The 19257-nt window shown below is 39.0% G+C and overlaps 1 protein-coding gene across 2 annotated transcripts; it reads right to left on the bottom strand.

The window, feature by feature from the left end:
* Positions 1–908: 908 nt before the first annotated feature.
* TMA16 (translation machinery associated 16 homolog) lies at positions 909–18829 on the bottom strand. Of its 2 annotated transcripts, none has more exons than XM_054716957.1 (8): positions 18724–18829; positions 11993–12105; positions 7648–7685; positions 6260–6344; positions 4867–5015; positions 3491–3533; positions 1362–1568; positions 909–1057 (listed from the first exon to the last, which is right to left on the bottom strand). In XM_054716957.1, exons 1-7 carry the CDS (start codon positions 18724–18726, stop codon positions 1388–1390), a joined length of 612 nt encoding a protein of 203 aa, XP_054572932.1. In that variant the 5' UTR covers positions 18727–18829; the 3' UTR covers positions 909–1057; positions 1362–1387. The 2 variants fall into 2 exon arrangements, with proteins under 2 accessions (XP_054572932.1, XP_054572933.1); XM_054716958.1 differs by having other exon boundaries at positions 1362–1500; positions 3510–3533.
* Between the last annotated feature and the right edge of the window lie 428 nt (positions 18830–19257).

Genomic DNA, 19257 nt, shown 5'->3' with positions numbered 1-19257 from the left:
CCACTGGCCTGCCTGCCCCAACTGCCCATCCCTGCTGGCCTGCTCGCCCCAAACTGTCCCCCCCCACCAGCCTGCTCACCCCATACTGTCCCCCCTGCCAGCCTGCTCGCCCCCAACTGCCCCCCTGCTGTCCTGCTCACTCCCAACTGTCCCCCCTGCCAGCCTGATCACCCCCTAACCACCTCTGCCTTGGCCCTGCCACCATGGCTTTGTCCGGAAGGACATCCGGAAGGTCTCCCATTCTAATTAGCATATTATCCTTTTACTAGTATAGATAACCCATACTTTCACACAGATAACTAAAGCAAAGGCAAGTCAGCAGCAGTTACATCACTGCAAATGAAATAATTAGAAGTGAAATTATGAAAATAAATTTTATTTTTAATTTTCAAAAGTAAAAAATCTATAACATTTTTAATAAATTGTTAACATAATTTAGTTGATACCTAGTTAACCTCATATGGCATTAATGTTTTATTCCTTTTTCTTGAAAAGACTTCAATACACTTGCATTGCATCCTTCAGAAATAGACTAAAGGATACTTGCATGCAAGTTCTGTGAAGAACAACCTTCTACTACATCCATGATATTCATGGCACCTGAAATACTAAGTTATACTAGTTGTCATTTAACCTACCTCTTAGAAGAAAAAAATAACACAACTGAAAAAATTGGTTCTCTAATCTTTAGGTCTGTTTCCACAAATAAAACCTATCACTTTTCACAATGAGAAAGTAGAAAATATACAAACAAAAAGAGCTAACCTGAAATCATTTATTCAATTTATCAAAAGATAGCAGATTATGTGTGGAGATCAACCTAAGAATAGACACTGAATTTTTTTTTCTTACCATTTAGCTCAGGTTCAAAGATAATAAATAAAAATAATATACAATCCATTAGTGGATAAGCATTCCATATTATATTTAGATTTAATGTTTAAGAGGAACATTAGTGAAAGGCAATATTGCTATCATCACTGCTGAAGGAGTATCCACAGGACCCTTTCAGAAAACAGGTTGCTGTCCATGCCTCCAAATGTGAGATTAGGTGATCCTAAGTAAACATGAAGAAAAGAAAGAAAACATTTTTTATCCTTATTCATAATGCTCCTTCCTGGCACAGATATTAAGATAAAATCGATCTTAAAGGTCACTATTTTATTTTATGTCACTGTTTCTACTTTAGCAATTTAATGTAAATAAAAAGCAACACTCATTTTTAAATAAAAATCATAACATTGTTTTTTAAGCTGCAAATGGTATTCTCATCTTGTAAGATGAGCTAAATAGCAAATTCTTGTATCTAGACAATTCTTTAACATAATCAATTCTAATGTAACTTGAGGTTCTCAAATTACCTATTTTCAACTCAAGTAAAGAACAATTAGGCCACTGCAGTCATTTCCTCATCTGAGTCACTTGATTCCTCATGTAGCTGTAGCTCCCCTAAATCTTTGTCCACAGGTGTAGTAGTTTTCTTCTTGTGCTTCTTGGGAACTGCATCATTAGCACACATTTTTCTCATTTTAATGTTTGGCAATTTCTTCAGATCAAAATCCCATTCCCTATGCAAAAGAAAGAGTATAGATGGTTGGCAGGCTATGAGATGGGAAGCAAGAAAAAGTCAATATTCAAAACTCTGAAAGTAGCAGAACAAAATTTGTAAATTTACAGCAGATTCAAATGCCCTAGAAAGAAATAATATAAAGGCATTAGAGAGAATCCCATCTATTCAAAACTCCCAAAGCAACATAGGAAAATGTTACACAAAAATTACAAGGAGGCTCTGTTTCATGCTTTTACTCTCCCTAACCTGAACACTTCCATCAATAGGGCTCTATGGTATCAAGAATCTCACAAGTAGGAACTATATCATACCTGGCAACTCTCCAAAATGCATAGTCAGAAAAGTTTTTTCTTTTCACACACAGTGGTAAGTCACAGATAAGTTTCAGTCATCAAACAACTTTTATGGTTATAATAGAAAACTGAGTTTTTCAATCTCAGCATTTACTCTAACAATCCTACATTTATTTACTTGAGGGGCAATGTGAAGATTGTTTTGAGAACTGAACTCCAGGAATACTAAAAATAGTCTATGCTAAATTCTTCTCTCTTTTCTGGCTTTCTTTCAGAGAGGCAGAACATACTTGTTTTAGAAATAAAGAGCACATTTATATATCTAATTAATTAATATTACAGGCAAATAAAGTAATCCTATATAATAAAGAGGTAACATGCAAATTAACCCTCACGCCCTCACAAGATGGCTGCCTATGACCAGGCTGGCAGGGAGGTTAGTGAGGGACAACCAAACAACTGAACAAGCAGGCTGCATGGGGTGACCAGGCTGGCGGTGAGGGGGGAAGTGGGGGGAGGGAGGGCAGTTGGGGGCGACCAGGCCAGCAGGAGGGGCAGTTGGGGGTGATTAGGCTGGCAGGGGGGCAGTGAGGGGCGACTGGGCTGGTGGGGGGGTGCAGTTGGGGGCAATCAGGCCGGCAGTTAGGGGCAACCAGGCAGGCAGGCAGGTGAACGATTAGGAGCCAATGGTCCAGGATTGGGAGAGGGATGTCTGACTGCCGGTTTAGGCCCGATTCCCTGAGGGGTCCCAGATTGGAGAGGGTGCAGGCTGGGCTGAGGCCCCTTCCCTCCCCCCAGTGCACAAATTTTGTGCACTGGGCCTCTATTTAAGGTATAAAAAGAATCTTAAACTCTATGTATCTAAATTATAAATACATATACATGAGCTAAAAAGTAAACTACTTCTTAAATGATCGGTGAACTTTATTAGAGCCAATATTTTATAAGTACTAAATACCAAGTATTTTTCTATGAATTCAAAAGTATAAAATTATAAAATGAGCTTAAAAGTATCAAAGAATATGACTAGACTTAATTTATCTAATTTCAATTAACATAAAATTTCAGACCCATCAACATGATCTAGTTAAGACTAAAAAGGTTAATAGGAAACATTTTTTCAAGACAAAGAAGCCAAGCTGGAAAAAACTGAAATCCTACGCAGGGGTCTTGCTGGTCAGAGTGCTGTTAAAGAGACCACGGACCACCTGGTTCAGAAGACTCAGTCTTCAACTGGTATTACTTTCCATTAACCAACTTCTCCAACAGAGGATCCTGAAAACAGTCTGGGATGTGACTCTGAGCCATCAAATCAGTTGCTTTTATTTCTTTTTAAAAAATAAGAATTGGTGAGGAATAGTGAGATCAGGTTCTTTTAAGTACTACAGTAAAGCATTTTAAAATATTTTGAAAAGGAAATAAAAGTCTCATGTCACTAGCATTTCAGTGTATATCTGGTGTTTCAAATAAACACAACTTGGAAAATTCTACTTTGTCTGATAAAAGAGAAAAGGTTAAAAAAACAACCTGATTTTCTGTCAGCTCTGATGTCTACACTGAAAAAAAAATTTTATGTCTCATGTATTTGACATGCTGTTTCAGGGAACAATAAAAGTGACAGACTCACCTAAAAGTTTTCAGATTACCTGCATTTAGAATATCTGGGATCTCTGGGAAAGAAAATAATTTATATCAATTAGATAATGTTTTCTAAATTACAACATTTTATAGTTTCTTCATTTATTCTATCAGATGCCACAAATAATTGACAAACAGCAAGATCATCCAAAGCAAAACAAAATTCCAAAGCATTGTTATGCTACATGAAAGTAAGTTTTGCAACAATAAAAGGCTTAGCGTAAGGTGACTTAAGAACGCTATTAAATAATAAATTCTAGCATAGAATCTGTAAAAGAAAACAAATCTACAGTAATCCTCTCTTATCTGTAATTTCACTTTCCAAAGTTTCAGTCACCTGAGGTTAACTGCAATTTAAAGTTATGAAATGGAAAATTCCAGAAATAAACAATTCCTAAGTTTTTAATTGAGAACCATTCTGGCAGCTTGATGAAATCTCACAATGCCCCCCTCTGGGCCGACTGGGATGTGAACCATCCCTTTGTTCAGTATCTCAACCAACCTGCTGTTGGCCACTTAGTAGTCGTCTTGCTTATCAGATTTACTGTTGTGGTATCCCAGTGCTTGTGTTCCAGTAACCCTTATTTTACTTAATAAGGCCTCAAAGCGCAAGTCATGATGCTAGAAATTCGGAAATGCCAAAGAGAAGCCATAAAGGGCTCCTTTAACTGAAAATGTGAGTATTGTACATCTATAGCAGATTATGCTGCCAGACCATCTGATTTTTTAAGGCAAGCCAGAAATCTACATTTTTCATGAGAAATCACCAGATTTTTTTATACTAACAATTAATAAGCCAATCAATGCCATTTGCAGGCTATATTCAGGCTTTATGTTTTCATCAGTCTGTGGGCTTTGTAAGCCTTAAGTACCTTTTCCTTTTAAGTGCCTTTCTTCAGACACTGTTGGTAAACTAATGACATACTTGTCCTTAGGAATGGTAAGAAGTGCTAACATGCCCAGAATGAATAATGGATTTCTATATTTCTCAAGAATTACTGCAACAACCACTGCTTGGTTCTACAAGAATTACAAAGATGACAAGGACACAGTATCACCTTCTAAAGAAACATAGAGTTGGAGATAGTAACTCTATAACAAAGCAAACAGGTATGTGCCAGAGGCAAGGAAAAACTTTACTTTCACAGTAGAAAGAAATGATGTCACTGTCACAATGGACAGTTTTGGGGAATGTAGAAAAACAAAAGAATTGAGTTAAAAATGATTCCATATACTCACAAAAAAAGAAAATCAAAGGAAGAAAATCAAATTAAACTAAATAGAATAATAAACCTTTGAAGTGCACCACAAGTCTGATACTGCTGTGTATGTCAGAAAGAAAAAGGAGCATGGCAGTGAACACACCGAGGCCATAGCCTTCATACTGCTGTCGCTCCCGCTCCATCGTCTGTTTGATGACTGTCTCCCGGGAACAGTGCCGCCTTCCCTGCCTGTCTTTGATGCTGTTATGTAATTCAATCTGCTCCAGCTCACTGCTGAATCGATTTAAATACCTGAAAAATAAGAAAATGATCTGAGTTACAAAGACTGCATTTTTGGCTTATGCTATTTCATTGAAAACATAATTCCCAGCCTTCGCTTGTCTAAATCTTTACTAGTAAATTCCTCTGAGTTCAAGTCTTTAGACCTCAGACCTTCCCTGGATAACTCAACCATTCTCAAAATTTTTGCAACCAAATCACCGCCTGCTATTAAAGTATCTATTAAACTACAGATGCTCATTTTCAACCACCTCCTGAACATCTTTATTTCAAAGTCCTGTAGAGGCTTAACACATCAAAACTGAACTTGTCCTCATCCCTGACCCCACCCATCCCTACCAAGCCTGCTCCATCTCTTTAGCACCCTATCTCAAGAAACAGTATGACCATTCATCCAACTGCCCAAATAAGGAATAAAAGTGACCTCCTTCATTCCTCTCCCCCTCCCCACCTTTTATGCCATATCTGTTTTCACTAAAGATTGAGACTCTCCCTTCTTTATATCTCTGGAAACCTCCCCTCCCCTCCCCTCCCCTCCTCTCCCCTTCCCTGCCCTTCCTTTCCCTCCCCTTCCCTTCCCTTCCCCACATTGCTACTAACCAAGCAGAGGCTACCACCATCTCTTGCCTGTAGTATTTGTTTCGTAAGCCTCTCAACCGTCTCCTGGCTAATGCCACGTCTCTCAGGCCATTATCCTCATTCTCACTACTGCAACCTTTCTCAAGTTTAAACATGATTGATCATCTCCAGTGCTTGCTGTAAAAGCCTCCCATGGTTCTGAATGTCCTTTGATAAAATCCAAACTCTTGTAATGATATCTGAGGTCTTTCATGAATTGTTGTCACTTATCATACCTGTCACAACTCCCTCCTTGAACCTGTTATTTCAGTCATATTAGATGCCTGCCAGATCTCTATCTATGGCACTCTCACCTGTGGGCCTTTTAGATATTCGTCTCTGCCAGAGGCTCTTCAATCTGCCCTCAACCTGCTGACCCCTACCCTTCAGCTGTCGTTTCAGATGATATACTCCCAAGAAGCCTTTACTGACCCCAAGAAATTGGATTAACTACCACTGTAAGATGGTACGAATGGTTACAACCTGCTAAAGTGAGGAGGCCAGGATATCAATCCAAAGTCCTTTTTATTATAAAGCCCGTTTGCTCTTCTATAAATCCAGAACACAACTGTCTCTTGAAGAACCAGAGTGAAAATTTCCCTTTTCTGACCCTTTTCTCATAACATGCCCATGTGTACCTTTCAATTAATTCACAAGCATCTTTCTTTGAATATCCTCCTTTTTGGGGATCCAGATGATTTTGAAACCACTGCAGTTTTTCACCTATAACAAATAGTACCAAAATAAACACCACAGTCATCATTTAAGTAAAGAGGTATTCATTTTAATTTTCAACATCAACGTGTTTATAACAGTATCAAATTTTATTTCCACGCTAAATATAAAACCTCGTGTGGGCTCAAAGCTAATTAAGCCAGTCTGTAAGAAATTAAATTGTCACATTACATTTGGGGAAGAAACAGGAGTGAGAGGGATGGTTCTCTGTATATATTTCTTATCCAATATGGATGCAAAAATTTTTTAAAAAGAATACTTTAACAGAACATGAAGTTCTAAGTATTTAAAAAGCAAAGGGTAGAACTTGTCTAAAAAAAAAAATGAGAACATTAGATTAATAATGAAAATGGTATCTGCAGAACATTTTATAGGCAGCAAGCACTAAGTCAAGAGCTTCAGAATCCTATAATTAGTACTATTATTATTCCCACTTACAAATGAGAATGGTTAAGTAACCTGTTTAAGGCCTCAAAGTTAGTAAATACATTAAGTGTACAAGATCTGCCAGATACAAAGAGCTAATGGACCTCATTCTTTTGAGTAAATCAGATCATCAGGGTCACTTGCAGTGATTTATCAAAATTAGAGATGAAGAAATGGTCCTTCCCCAGAGATTGATAACCCACTTAGAAATACTACTCCATTACCTTATGAAGTGTTAGGTAAGGGTTCAAATACCTTTAATTTTAGTAATAAAGCCTAATAGTCACTATTTTGAAATTTCAGACTTATCAGTAAAAATTTACTAACAGTAAATTTGACACCCTCCCCCCAAAAAAGAGATTGTGATACTGAGATATAAACTGAATATTTGGAAACATTACATATGGACTGCTGTTTCCAAAATACTTAGGCCATAATTCTAATGGTTAGGGAGCTAGAATTAAACTTCAGCCATAGAAAGATAGATAGACAGACAGACAAAGGCAAATAGGTAGACAGGTAGGTAGATAGGTGATTATAAACCAAACAATTTTTGAAAAACAAAGTTAGATATTATTAACAACTAGAGGCCCAATGCACAAAATTCGTGCAAGGGGCTCAGCCCTTGACGCTATGGCTTTGTCCGGAAGGACATCCGGTCTAATTAGTATATTATGCTTTTATTACTATAGATGTTCTAAGAGTTTAACAATTGATTTTATTTTATTCTGTTTTAATCAAGCCTGGTAAAGAAAATTCACTTAGATAAAAATAGTATTTCACTAGGAAAGTCAAAAGAAAAATAGGTATAGGGCAGAATTTCACTATACTCTAGCAAAAATGTTAAATAAGTAAATCCACTTACCAATAAGATTGAGACGCAATGCCTTTTCATTCTTCAACCTTGGAAGAAAAGGTGCATAAATATGTTAGAGAATTTCCAAAGCATGTTTTTAAAATCTGTCAAAACAACAAAAAGAAAAACTGCCTCAAGAACTTTAATTCAAAGATCATTCTTTAATACACATGAAATTAATTTTATTAATATGGAAGCAATGAACGTCATGCTTTTTAAATCACTGGAATGAAATGTTATTAGAAAATTTTTCTTAGCTCTTCAATGACTAAAGGATATGTAACATAAGTTTTATACAAATAGAGAGGAGAGCTTGACTAGATTATGAAGTTGAGATGGATTTTGTAGAATATTATGCACAAGAGTGATGACGTAATTAATACCTTCTAGAAGACTTGAGTTCTGCCACCAAGACCAAAATACATTACTGTCACTTTTAAACTTCCACAAGAACAAAACAGAATGTTTACTGTTCATAAATGTGAAAAAAAATTATAACAAAGAAAAAGAACTCATTTATTCTCAGAAAAGTTTAGACCGTGTGTATCTCCTTTGTTGATATTCTAAATACTAATTCACCCAGAAGAAAGCTTTGTATAGCTGGTGTTTGCCACACTATATGCCACCCACTAAGAATACAGTCCCTGCCCTAACAAAGCTGACCAGATTTACTCTCCTACTTTAAACAACTTGAAAACTGGATAATAAAATGAAGCCTCTTTTATAAAAAACATTTTAACCATAGAATGGGAGAAAATATTCACAACCTAAATAATTAACAAAGGATTTGCATTCAGAATACACAAACAGTTCTTCCTACTTAATGAGAGACAACCCAATATTAAAATGCACAAAAGATTTCAACAGGTGTTTTTTTTTTTTCATCAAATCAAAGGCATACAAATGACCAATAATCATATTAGATATTAACATTGTTAGCCATCAAATTACTAAGTGTGCAAATTAAACCACACTGAAATACTACTTATACTGAATAAATTTAAAAAACTGGTAATACAATGTTTTTGAGAGGATATGGAGCAAATGTAAAACATACACTGGTGGTTAAAATCTAAAATGGTATGATCATTTTGGATAAGACAATTTCTTACATACTTAAATATTATACCTATCATATGACCAACAATTCTTAAAAACTTAACTAGAAGCCCGGTGTACAAAATTCGTGCACGGAGGGGGGTTGTCCTTCAGCCCAGCCTGTACCCTCTCCAATCTGGGACCCCTGGAGGGCAGTCGGACATCCCTCTCACAATCCAGGACTGCTGGTTCCCAACTGCTTGCCTGCCTGCCTTCCTGATTGCCCCTAACCGCTTCTGCCTGCCAGCCTGATCACCCCCTAACCACTCCGCTACCAGCCTGGTTGATGCTTAACTGCTCCCCTGCCAGCCTGTTTGCCCCCAACTTCTCTCCTCTGCCGGCCTGGTCACCCCTAACTGCCCTCTCCTGCAGGGTTGATCACCTCCAACAGCCCTCCCTTGCAGGCCTGGTCCCTCTCAACTGCCCTCCCTTATAGGCCTGGTGCCTCCCAACTGCCCTCTCCATCTTGTAGTGGCCATCTTGTGTCCACATGGGGGCAGGATCATTGAACACATGGGGGCAGCCATCTTGTGTGTTGGAGTGATGGTCAATCTGCATATTACTCTTTTATTAGATAGGATAGAGGCCTGGTGCACGGGTGGGGGCCAGCTGGTTTGCCCTGAAGGGTGTCCCGGATCAGGTGGGGGTTCCCTTGGGGCGTGGGGCAGCCTGAGAGAGGGGCCTGTGGTGGTTTGCAGGCTGGCCACACCCCCTGGCAACCCAAGGGGAGGCCCTGGTATCTGGAATTTATTTTCCTTCTACAATTGAAACTTTGTAGCCTGGAACGGAGCCAAACCTGCTGCTCCCTCAGGCCGGCAGCCATTTCTGTTGCAGTTAATTCACCTTCTATAATTGAAACTTTGTAGCCTTAAGCGGAGACCTGGGCCCGGCCAGGGTGTGCGGAAAGCTTTGCTTCCCCTGTTGCCGCTGGCAACCCTGACCTGCTCTCTCAAGCTCCATTCTGCCGCCATTTCTGTTTGAATTTGTTTACCTTCTATAATTGAAACTTTGTAGCTTGAGTGAAGGCTTAGGCTGGCAACGGTTCACGGAAAGCTTGGCTTGCTCTGTTACCTGGGAAACCTTGCTCCCTGTGGCTGAAGCCATCTTGGTTGGGTTAATTTGCATACTTGCTCTGATTGGCTGGTGGGCATGGCTGGTGGGCGTGTCGATGGTACAGTCAATTTGCATATTACCTTTTTATTAGGTAGGATTTCTTATATTCTTAAACATACAACATCTATCATATTACCCAGAAATTCCAATTCTAGGAACTAAAAGAAAAATTAAAATATATGTCCACGTGAATGTTAATGGCAGCTTTATTTATGATAGGAGGGGCTGGCAAATATTTTCTTAAGTGGCCAGATAGTAAGATGTTAGGCTCTGCGGACCATGTGGCAACTACTTGCCTCCACCACTGTCGCCTGAAAGCAGCCAGAGACAAAGCAAGAGGAACAGGCATAGCTACTTTCCACTAAAACTTTTTTTTATATAAAAACCAGTGTTGGGCCCTTATTTTGCAGACAATATTACCTACAATACGATTTCATTTATAGGAAACATTAAGAAAGACAAATCTCATCTATCAAAATAAAGAGCAAATCAGTGGTTGCCTGAGGCTGGGGTGAAGATTGACTGGGAAGAAGCATAGGGAATCTTTTGGGAAGATGAAAATATACTATACACTGATTATGGGGCTACATCAGTTTATTATCAAAACCCCAGACCGGTACATTTAAAATATGTTTGTTTTATTGTATGTTATTTATACCTCAAAGTTGATTTAAAAAAAAAAAAAAAGATGCTTCAAAACTGGGCAGAGAATGGCTTTGAGAAGAATTCATTCCTTTTAAATAAGCCTGGAAGGAAGAATCTAGTGAGAGGTCAGGCTGAATGAACTCAATGAGGGCCTGAACCAGAAGAGAATGAGTTGGGATAAAGAAAAGTAGAGAAATATGAGATTAATTCTCAAAAGTACTAGTAGATGTTTCCTAGATTCTTACCCATTATGCTTAGTTTTCCTTTGTTAACTTTTCATACTAAGTCATTTTCATTTGGTATTTAGAATTCCTTACTACATACCCTGTGGGACAAGATATGACAGTACATAATGAAATGTTGCTATGCTGGGAAATCCTGAAATAAAACTAAAATCATTATATAGAATAGCCATTTGCTACTATTATAAATTTATTATAAATTAAGCATTGCTTGAAATGTGCTAGTCTTCAAACCATACCAGTTTCTTTTAATATGAACAGAAGCAGTATTTCACATAGTTCTAAATTAGAGCATTCAAATACTGAAGATGAGAATATGTTTGAACTCTTAACTCTGTTGTTATTCACTCTTTCAACATCTTTAAGTAATCAGAGGTCATCAATAAGAGTCAATGTGATCAACCCAGCAGATCGGGTTCTGTATTCTCTACCACTGGATAAAGGCACTGCACCCTAACAGATGTCCTCCCAGATCCCTGCCCCCTCTATTTCTCCCTAAAAAGAAGCCTTAGGAAGTGGTACAAAGAACCCTGGGTTCTGTGAAAAAAGTATGGATATTCCAAGCTGCCTGGCTACCTTTGTTCCTTAGAAAACCAAGTGTCTTTGGTAGGCAGAAAGTAACAAAAGGTGGTAATATCTTAAAATGGTCCCCACTGATCTTGCCTCTTCATATTCATGTCCTCACTCTCCAACCCATAATCCTTTTATTTTTTCTTCACTGCACTCATCACAACCTATTTAAATTTATATGTCTGTTTTAGGTAAAATCTTTAAGTGCTGGATTCTTGTTCACTGTTTTTTCTTTAGTGCATTAGTGCACAGAACTTACTTAACATATCTCTTATTTATTTATTTATTTATTTATTTATTTATTTATTTATTTATTTAGTAAATCCTCACCCGAGGATATTTTTAGAGAGAGTCGAAGGGAGAGAGGGAGGGAGGGAGGGAGGGAGGAAAGGAGGGAGGAAGGGAGAGAGGGAGGGAGAAAAAAGAGAAACACTGATGTGAGAGAGAGACATAGATTGGTTGCCTTCTGCACACACCCAACTGGGGTCAGGGATAGAGCCTACAAACCAGATACATGCCCTTGACGGGGAATCAAACCATGACCCTTGGTGCTCGGGCCAACGCTCTATCCACTGAGCACACTGGTCAGGACTAATATAATTTTTAAAGAAAGAATACTAATGAAGAAGAAATGTATAAATGGGCTTTTCACCAACACACAATACAAATAATAAAAAGACACTTACTTTTCCTTTTTTTCTTGTTTGTGGGCCTCCCTCGTAATTTGAGCTGCTTTTCTACTATATGGATGGATGACTTTTTTTTCTCGGCCTACACTTTTTCCCTTTAGTGCTTTAGGCTAAAAGGTAGGAAAACATATGACACATATAAGTCAGATATATAACTGATTAATGTCAAAAATTTTTCTTCAGAAATAAATGTTAAAAATAGTAACGTAACAGGAATACTTTGAGCCTGAAACACTACACCAGGATTCAGAAGATAAGCCAGATCTATTAAATAATTCAAACAGTCTGTTTCCATGGTCACAACAGAAATGATATATCCAGAACTATTCTCTATGATGTAAAAAAATAAAGAAACAAAAAGGGTCAATAAAGCCAGCTCTTCAGCTGTTCCCTCTTCAAAGTAGGTACAGAGAATGCCGAGAGTGAAGGGACTTACAACTGGACATTTGTGTTGCAATTAAGAAAGTTAAGGGGGCAGAAAGAACATAGGATATTAATAGGAGCTTGACTGGAGAGGACGCACATGGAACAGAGTGGGCAGTGAATCAAACAAAATCAAAGTTGGGCACATAGGAAAATAGGAACAGAGGAAATAATAGGAGCCGTCTCAAAATTAGCACCCCCCCCAAAGGAAACAAGTTATTTTCCCATTCAAGCCTTAGGCCAGGTACCATAATTCATTCAGTTCTCTAAACCTAGACATTTCAGGAAGTCTATTCCTACTAACTCTGTATCCTATTACACCTATTTATTATTTAGAAATTGGGTTTGGCTTCCTATAATAGAAACCCAAAATAACAACGGCTTAACCCAGATAAATTTTAGTTCTCTCCTGTAAAAAGCTGGAGGCTCTGTTCCACAAAGCCCTCAGAGATCCAGGCTACTTCCATCTTATCATCTAATATCCTTAGGCTATAATTTTCTATATATACCTATACAGGGTGTCCAAAATAATGTATACACACACTTTGAGTAATATAAAGGCAGTGTTTATTAAAATACATTTCCTTTTCATTTAACAGCTATCAGCTGTTAAAGTGTGTATACATTTTTTGGGGACACCCTACAGTTCAAGATGACTTAACAACAAGTCTAAACTCCAGCCAGTGAGAAATAGAAAAGAAAATCAAAAGGCATACCCCTTTCCTTTAAGAGCAAGATCTGGGAAGTTGCAGTCTTCTGCTTGCATACCACTGACCAAAATTTAATCAGAGTTGTATGAGAGAGAATAATAAATAAAATCTTTATTCTCAGAAAATATAAATTGCGGTAGAAGAGTCTATTAGGAAACAGCTAGCAGTCTCTAACATACCTAATATTCAAAAAGGTCAAATGTTTCTAAAATACCCTCTTCAAAATATTATCATTGCTTTAATTCAGCTTCATGACCTTTCATGACTAGGATGGCCTTTAGGTTCTCACTGCTAGTCCTTTTTCCACGGAAGTCACAGAGCTTACTTTTCTACACTCACTCACTCTACTAGCTGACAGTTAGGTCCAAGTACTTAACATGGAAAACAATCTACCCCCAACCTACTGCTCCAGCATTATCTCTCTTCCTTCAAAACATCCACCATCCCATTCTTACTAAACATTCTAACTCTTCTGTAAGTTCTTGAAACTGTACATGTCACCTCTGCCTACAAAATACTTTGCTTTGTCCTTTCATAGGACGAAGCTCACAGTAACTTCCTTTGTAAAACTCTCCAGACAGAATTAATACAAGGACCACCAATTCCTCATTCACACATGTACCTATTCCTTCAACAAATATTTACTAAAAATTCCCACAAAGACTTGTTGCTTGCTTCTTGATAACCCTGACCCAGAATGGCACTGGAATTGGTTACAGGTGTAAGGGAAGAGTAAAACCATCATAAACAGTATGTGGATTCTTTTGAGTGCCTCTGCTCGTGTGGAGGTGAGGGGCAGGGAAGAAAGGAAGGTGTGATAAAAAAATTTTTTGAATGAAGTTTACCTAGCAAATATGTATTAAGTAAAAACTTTCAGAACTCATGGTAGGTTGCCTCTAAGATGGTCCCCAATGAATTCCACCTCCTGATATTCATGTTCATGTCTAATCCTCTCCCTTTGAGCGTAGTCCTAGCGACTCGCTTTTAGTAAACAACATTTGGCATAAGCGATGAGATTTCAACTCCAAGGTTAGGTTTTGAAAACAAGGACTTTGGCTTCTGTCTTGCCTACTCCTTTGACTTTTACTCTGATGGAAACCAGCTATCATGTGGTGAGCTGTCCTATGGAGAGGCCTATGTGACAATTACCTAGAAGCTTCTAGTGAAGAACTGAGGCCCTCAGTCAGGCAGTCCAAGAGGCACTGAATGTACCAAGAACCACATGAATGAGCTGGGAAGTGAGTGGATCCTCCCCAGTTGTTACTTGGGGTTAACCAGGGATGGGGAACCTTTTTCTGCCAAGGGCCATTTGGATATTTAACATCATTTGTAGGCCATACAAAATTATCAACTTAAAAATTAGCCTCCTATATTTGGTCAAACATTTAATTAACTCACCCCTAATGCCTTGGCAGGGCCAGACCAAATGATTTTGCAGGCCTTATATGGCCCTTGGGCCAGACATTCCCCACCCCTGTTAAACTAAAGCCTCAGATTGTACCTCGAATACAACCTTGTAAGAAACCTAGAGGCAAAGACATGGTAAACCATGCCTGATCCCTGACCCACAGAAACTGTGAGATAATAAATGCTATTGTATTAAGCCATTAAATTTTGGAATAGCTTGTTACCCAGAGAGATAAACTAATTCAAGACCAAAAACCAAAACAACAATAAAAACAAAGATAAGATGTGCTCTTTAAAAAGATATCTTTGTTTCATATCCTAACAAATAAAATTAAAGTCATAGGAAGAAAAAAAGATGCTCTCTGAAGCTGCTAAAACTTAGCAACTACAGTTAGGTCCATAAAAATGTTTCTTTAAAGATTTATTTAGAACAAGAAATACTCTGATACCCTTAGAGTATGAAAATGTCCTCAGAGCTTTAGAAGATCTCAGGTAAAGAACCTTCGAGACTTAGTACAAAGAAACTGAACATGTATTCTGACTCAACTGTGCTTTAGGATTCCTTATAATAACTTATTCATAAAAAGGTTTCCTCAAGGCAGGATATGTATATTTAATAAGGGAGAGAAATAACACTAAATTTCAAAACATTTTCCTATTTTTCAGTATATCACAATAAAATAAAATAAAAATGCTTCAACAGGGAAACTGAAGTAAAACCCTGTGAATAAAATGTTAATCTATTAAGCAGTCTATTCAATATCTCTTAAGTAAAAAGCAATTAGTCTCTATTGGTTAGAGGTTCTCCAAATGAATTTTGTAGAGCATCTGATGATTCATGAATAATACAGAATATAAACATATAACAAAACTAGGGGAGTTAAAAGTGCATTTTCAATGGAAGATTAACATTTTATGTTTTAAAAAGTACCAAATTTAACTTTCAAAGAGATAGCAAAAATAAAATTTCTTTTCATAGGCATAACTAATAGATTGTTCTGAATAACTGACTACATCATACTTCAAAAAGTTTCTGGCCCAGAAGTATTCTAGTCAGAAAACTTGTACTGAAAGTATCTTTTCTCCACAATCTTTAGTGATTACTTCAGAAAATTCTAAACTATTCTTTGAATTCAGAATTGAGAGTTACAGAAGAAAACATAGTTTATTCAAAAAACAGCAACAGACCGGGTGAGGCGGCGCCCCTGGGTCCGGGCGAGACCAAACCAGAGGGAGTCGGACCTGCATTACCACCATTTGTCCACCATCCAGAACTGAAAAGTCAGTGCCAACATGTACACATAAGGAACTGGTGGACATTGAAATTGGGTCTCAAAAGAACTGTTGGTCCAGAAAGAAACTCACTACAGACTGATTCATTTGCCTGTCAGCATAACTATTATTGGTCGTCTCACATTCGGTTCTTATGACACATGATCTCGCTCATCTAGGGGAAATGATGAACAACATAGACTGATGAACAAGAACAGACCCAGAAACAAGGAGGCATCCATCGGACTGTCGGGCCTCAGAGGGAGGGTAGGGGAGGGTGGGGGTAGTGGGGAGAGATCAACCAAAGGACTTGTGTGCATGCATACGAGCCTAACCAATGGTTAAGGACAACAAGGGGATGGGAGCATCCGTGGGTAGGAGTGTGGGATGGGAATGGGGGGATGAGGATAAATATGTGACACCTTAATCAATAGAGAAATTTAAAAAATAAATAAATTTAAATAAATTAAAAAAAAAAAACAGCAACAGAGAGGTATTTCAGGGGCAATATGCTTCACATATTCCTGTTAAAATAAAAAATAACATAGAGAAACTGGGGTAGAAAGGTGGCTGTCAGGGATGAGGTGGGGGGTGGGGGGAGAAATGGATAGGTGGCAATAGATACAAACTTCCAGTTATAAGATGATTATGTTCTGGGATTTAATGCATGGTTACTACAGTTAAAAATATTATAGTATATACTTGAAAGTTACTAAGAAAGTAAATCTTAAAAGTACTCACAACAGGAAAAAAAGGTAACATGTGAAGTGGGGGATTGTTACCTAAGTTTACTGTGGCAACAATTTCACAATATATATGACAAATCATGATGTATATCTTAAACTTATACAATGTTATATGTCAATTACATCTCAATACAGCAAACAAGCAAATAAAAAAAACAAAACAAGATGTTTAAGCTGACTTGCTATTATAGCTCACATTTATAGGTGTGAAACCAACAGCACACAATTCTTGTCAATAAGGAATATATAGGTAGTCAATTATAGTTAATACCCACAGTAATCAAGGAAGGACAATGGCATATGTTTTAATGGTTTATAATCTAGCCAAATAGAGAAGCACATTTAAACTCTAATAATGGGCTTATCCTAAAAAAAAGAAGAAAAAAAAAAAAAAGAGTATATCTATGCCTGCCTAGTAGCCTAGCACACACGAAACTTAAAAGCACTAGAATCTTTTTTTAAATGCAGAATAAAAAGTGTTGCATGGGATAAATTTGAAGATTCATGTTAGTTAAATTTTGATATAAGGAAAAGATATGAACTTGTGAAGCTCTAGGATTCACAATAAACAAAAATAAATGAACAAAAAACAAAAGTGGACAACTACAAACTGTATTGTTACTATTGACTACTATTACGAAAGTTAATTACAACAACTGACATTTACTAAATACCAGACATCGGGATAACTGGTTTACACAATTCTCTGAGGTAGCCACTATGGTTTCCCCAATTTAATAGGCATGACAACTAAGAGGGATGTAGTAAGTTCACCAAGATCATAATTTAGTAAAGATAACAGGTGCCAAACTCAGTCCTCTGGGATGCCATTGCCCACATTCTGAGCTGCACTGAAAGAAGTTTAGAGTAACTGATTTAAAGGTGTAGATGGAAAACTCCCAGTTCCAAGCTGGGTTTAAGTACAAGAGAGGGCGTAGCAGAGTCACAGGAGATATACCAGAAAAACGAAAGGACAGGAAATGTGCCAAAGCGAACAGATTTATATGCCACTCTTTTGACTCTTACCAGGCAATACACTCCTATCCAGCCTGACAAAAGTGAAGTTCTGATAGACAAGGACTGCGGGCGTATGCCAAGCAACCCGAACCACTCACATACAATGCCATTATTCATGTTTTAATGTTCCATTCTGAAAAGGAAAGGCTATAAAAGAAAATTATAAGAGGCTGGAAATAGCACAAGCGTAGTGATAAACAAAAACTGAATTTACACAAACATGAATATAATCGAAAGCCAAAAGACTGCAGACATGAGAGACAAAAAGAGCCCCACAACAAAAACAAAGGGTCAGTGAAAGAGGAAAAAGACGTACGTTGTAGCCAGAGTACCCCAAGTTTTTATGATGGTGTTTATATTAAACACTAGTTATTATAAAACATGTTCCTATTTAAGAATTATTCTCAAGAACATAATTATAAGTGAAAAAAGCAAGAAACAAGAAATAGTTTTGGATTGCAAACGTAAGTGGTAACCATAAAGGAAAGCAGGGGAATTATAAAGACAGAATTTGGGTACTGTTGACCCCTGAAGGGCTCCTGATAGTTAATCAAGAAGGGGAACACAGAGGCTTTCAAACGCTATGTTGTTTTACTTCTTTAACTGGGTAATGGACAAACAAGCGTTCCTTATACTGCTCATCTTTACACGTAAGTGTGCTTTATATAAATACTCTTTCACATCTCAGTTTTTAATGAAAACAAGTTTCAGTGCCCTGGTGGGAACGGGGGGCGTGGAGGCAGGGCTTGGGGCGAGCAAGGGTCCCCGGAGGGCGGTGAATGGAGACCCAGGAAGAGGCGGCGGAGCCCACGCAGTCTACACGGGCAGGAAGGGCGGCACGGGGGTATGGAAGCAGCGTTTTGACGAGTTTTGCCGAATAGCGAGAAAACGTGCAACTGCGGATCTGCCGCGACGGGGAAGAACTTAAGCACGAGGGAGGCGAGAAGGGGCAGGGCGCCCTGCGAGGGCTTGGGGACTCAGAAGCAGAGCTTAACGGTCCGGACGCCTGGCTGGGACCCTCCTCCCGGCCTCCAATCTCTGGGCACCCCCTGGGACAGTCACTCGGCGTGCTCCTCTCTCCCAGCTTCCCCAGACCACCCCCTTCCTCCCCCATCCGGAGCCAAACGGGTTCAAAGGAGCGGGAGGGGCCCACCATGGTGACGTCCTCTGCACTCCACGTCGGGCAGCCTCACCGACGGCGGCGCCTCAGCTCACACAGGGGTTCCTGGCAGAACACACGTGGGGCCCGGAGAAGCCGGGGCGGACCCGACCGGAAGGGGAGGGACGAGTGCGTTGCTCTAAAACGTCCGGGGGAACCGCGACCTAGTCTTTTTTCGCCCGCGTTGGCTTGGAAGCCCTAGCCCAGCGGCAGCCTCCTCTCGGAGAGATCCTTGCGAAGCGAGATGGCCTGGAACTTGGGCAGGAGGGTGCCCTCCGGCTCGCTGACGCTCCAGGCTCGTGGCGTCCAGGCCAGGACGCGGATCCTGGGCAGCAGCCCAGGTGCACAACTCCAGGGCCGCACTAGCTCTTCTCTTGGGGCACCTGCCTGGCAAAGATTGGCCTGTTCCCAGGAGGGCGGCTCAGGAATGACAAAATGAATCCCCCTGGTCCTCCTCTCCAATCCAACACTCAGTCACCCAATAATTACCCAATAACTACCCAATAAAATACACCGAGTGGCCGGATT

Source organism: Eptesicus fuscus, chromosome 6, assembly GCF_027574615.1.
Source record: "Eptesicus fuscus isolate TK198812 chromosome 6, DD_ASM_mEF_20220401, whole genome shotgun sequence".
NCBI classification, from domain to species: Eukaryota; Metazoa; Chordata; class Mammalia; order Chiroptera; family Vespertilionidae; genus Eptesicus; species Eptesicus fuscus.
Note: the sequence above shows the minus strand (reverse complement) of the source record. Positions and strands in the feature narration are given on the sequence as shown.

Excerpts from the sequence above, each read along its gene's own strand:
- TMA16 (XM_054716957.1), bottom strand. Across the intron at positions 6,345-7,647 it reads ATTGCGTCTCAATCTTATTG|GTGAAAAACTGCAGTGGTTT; the intron begins GTAAGTGGATTT and ends TATTTGTTATAG. Across the intron at positions 5,016-6,259 it reads GCTTGTGAATTAATTGAAAG|GTATTTAAATCGATTCAGCA; the intron begins GTACACATGGGC and ends CTTATTTTTCAG.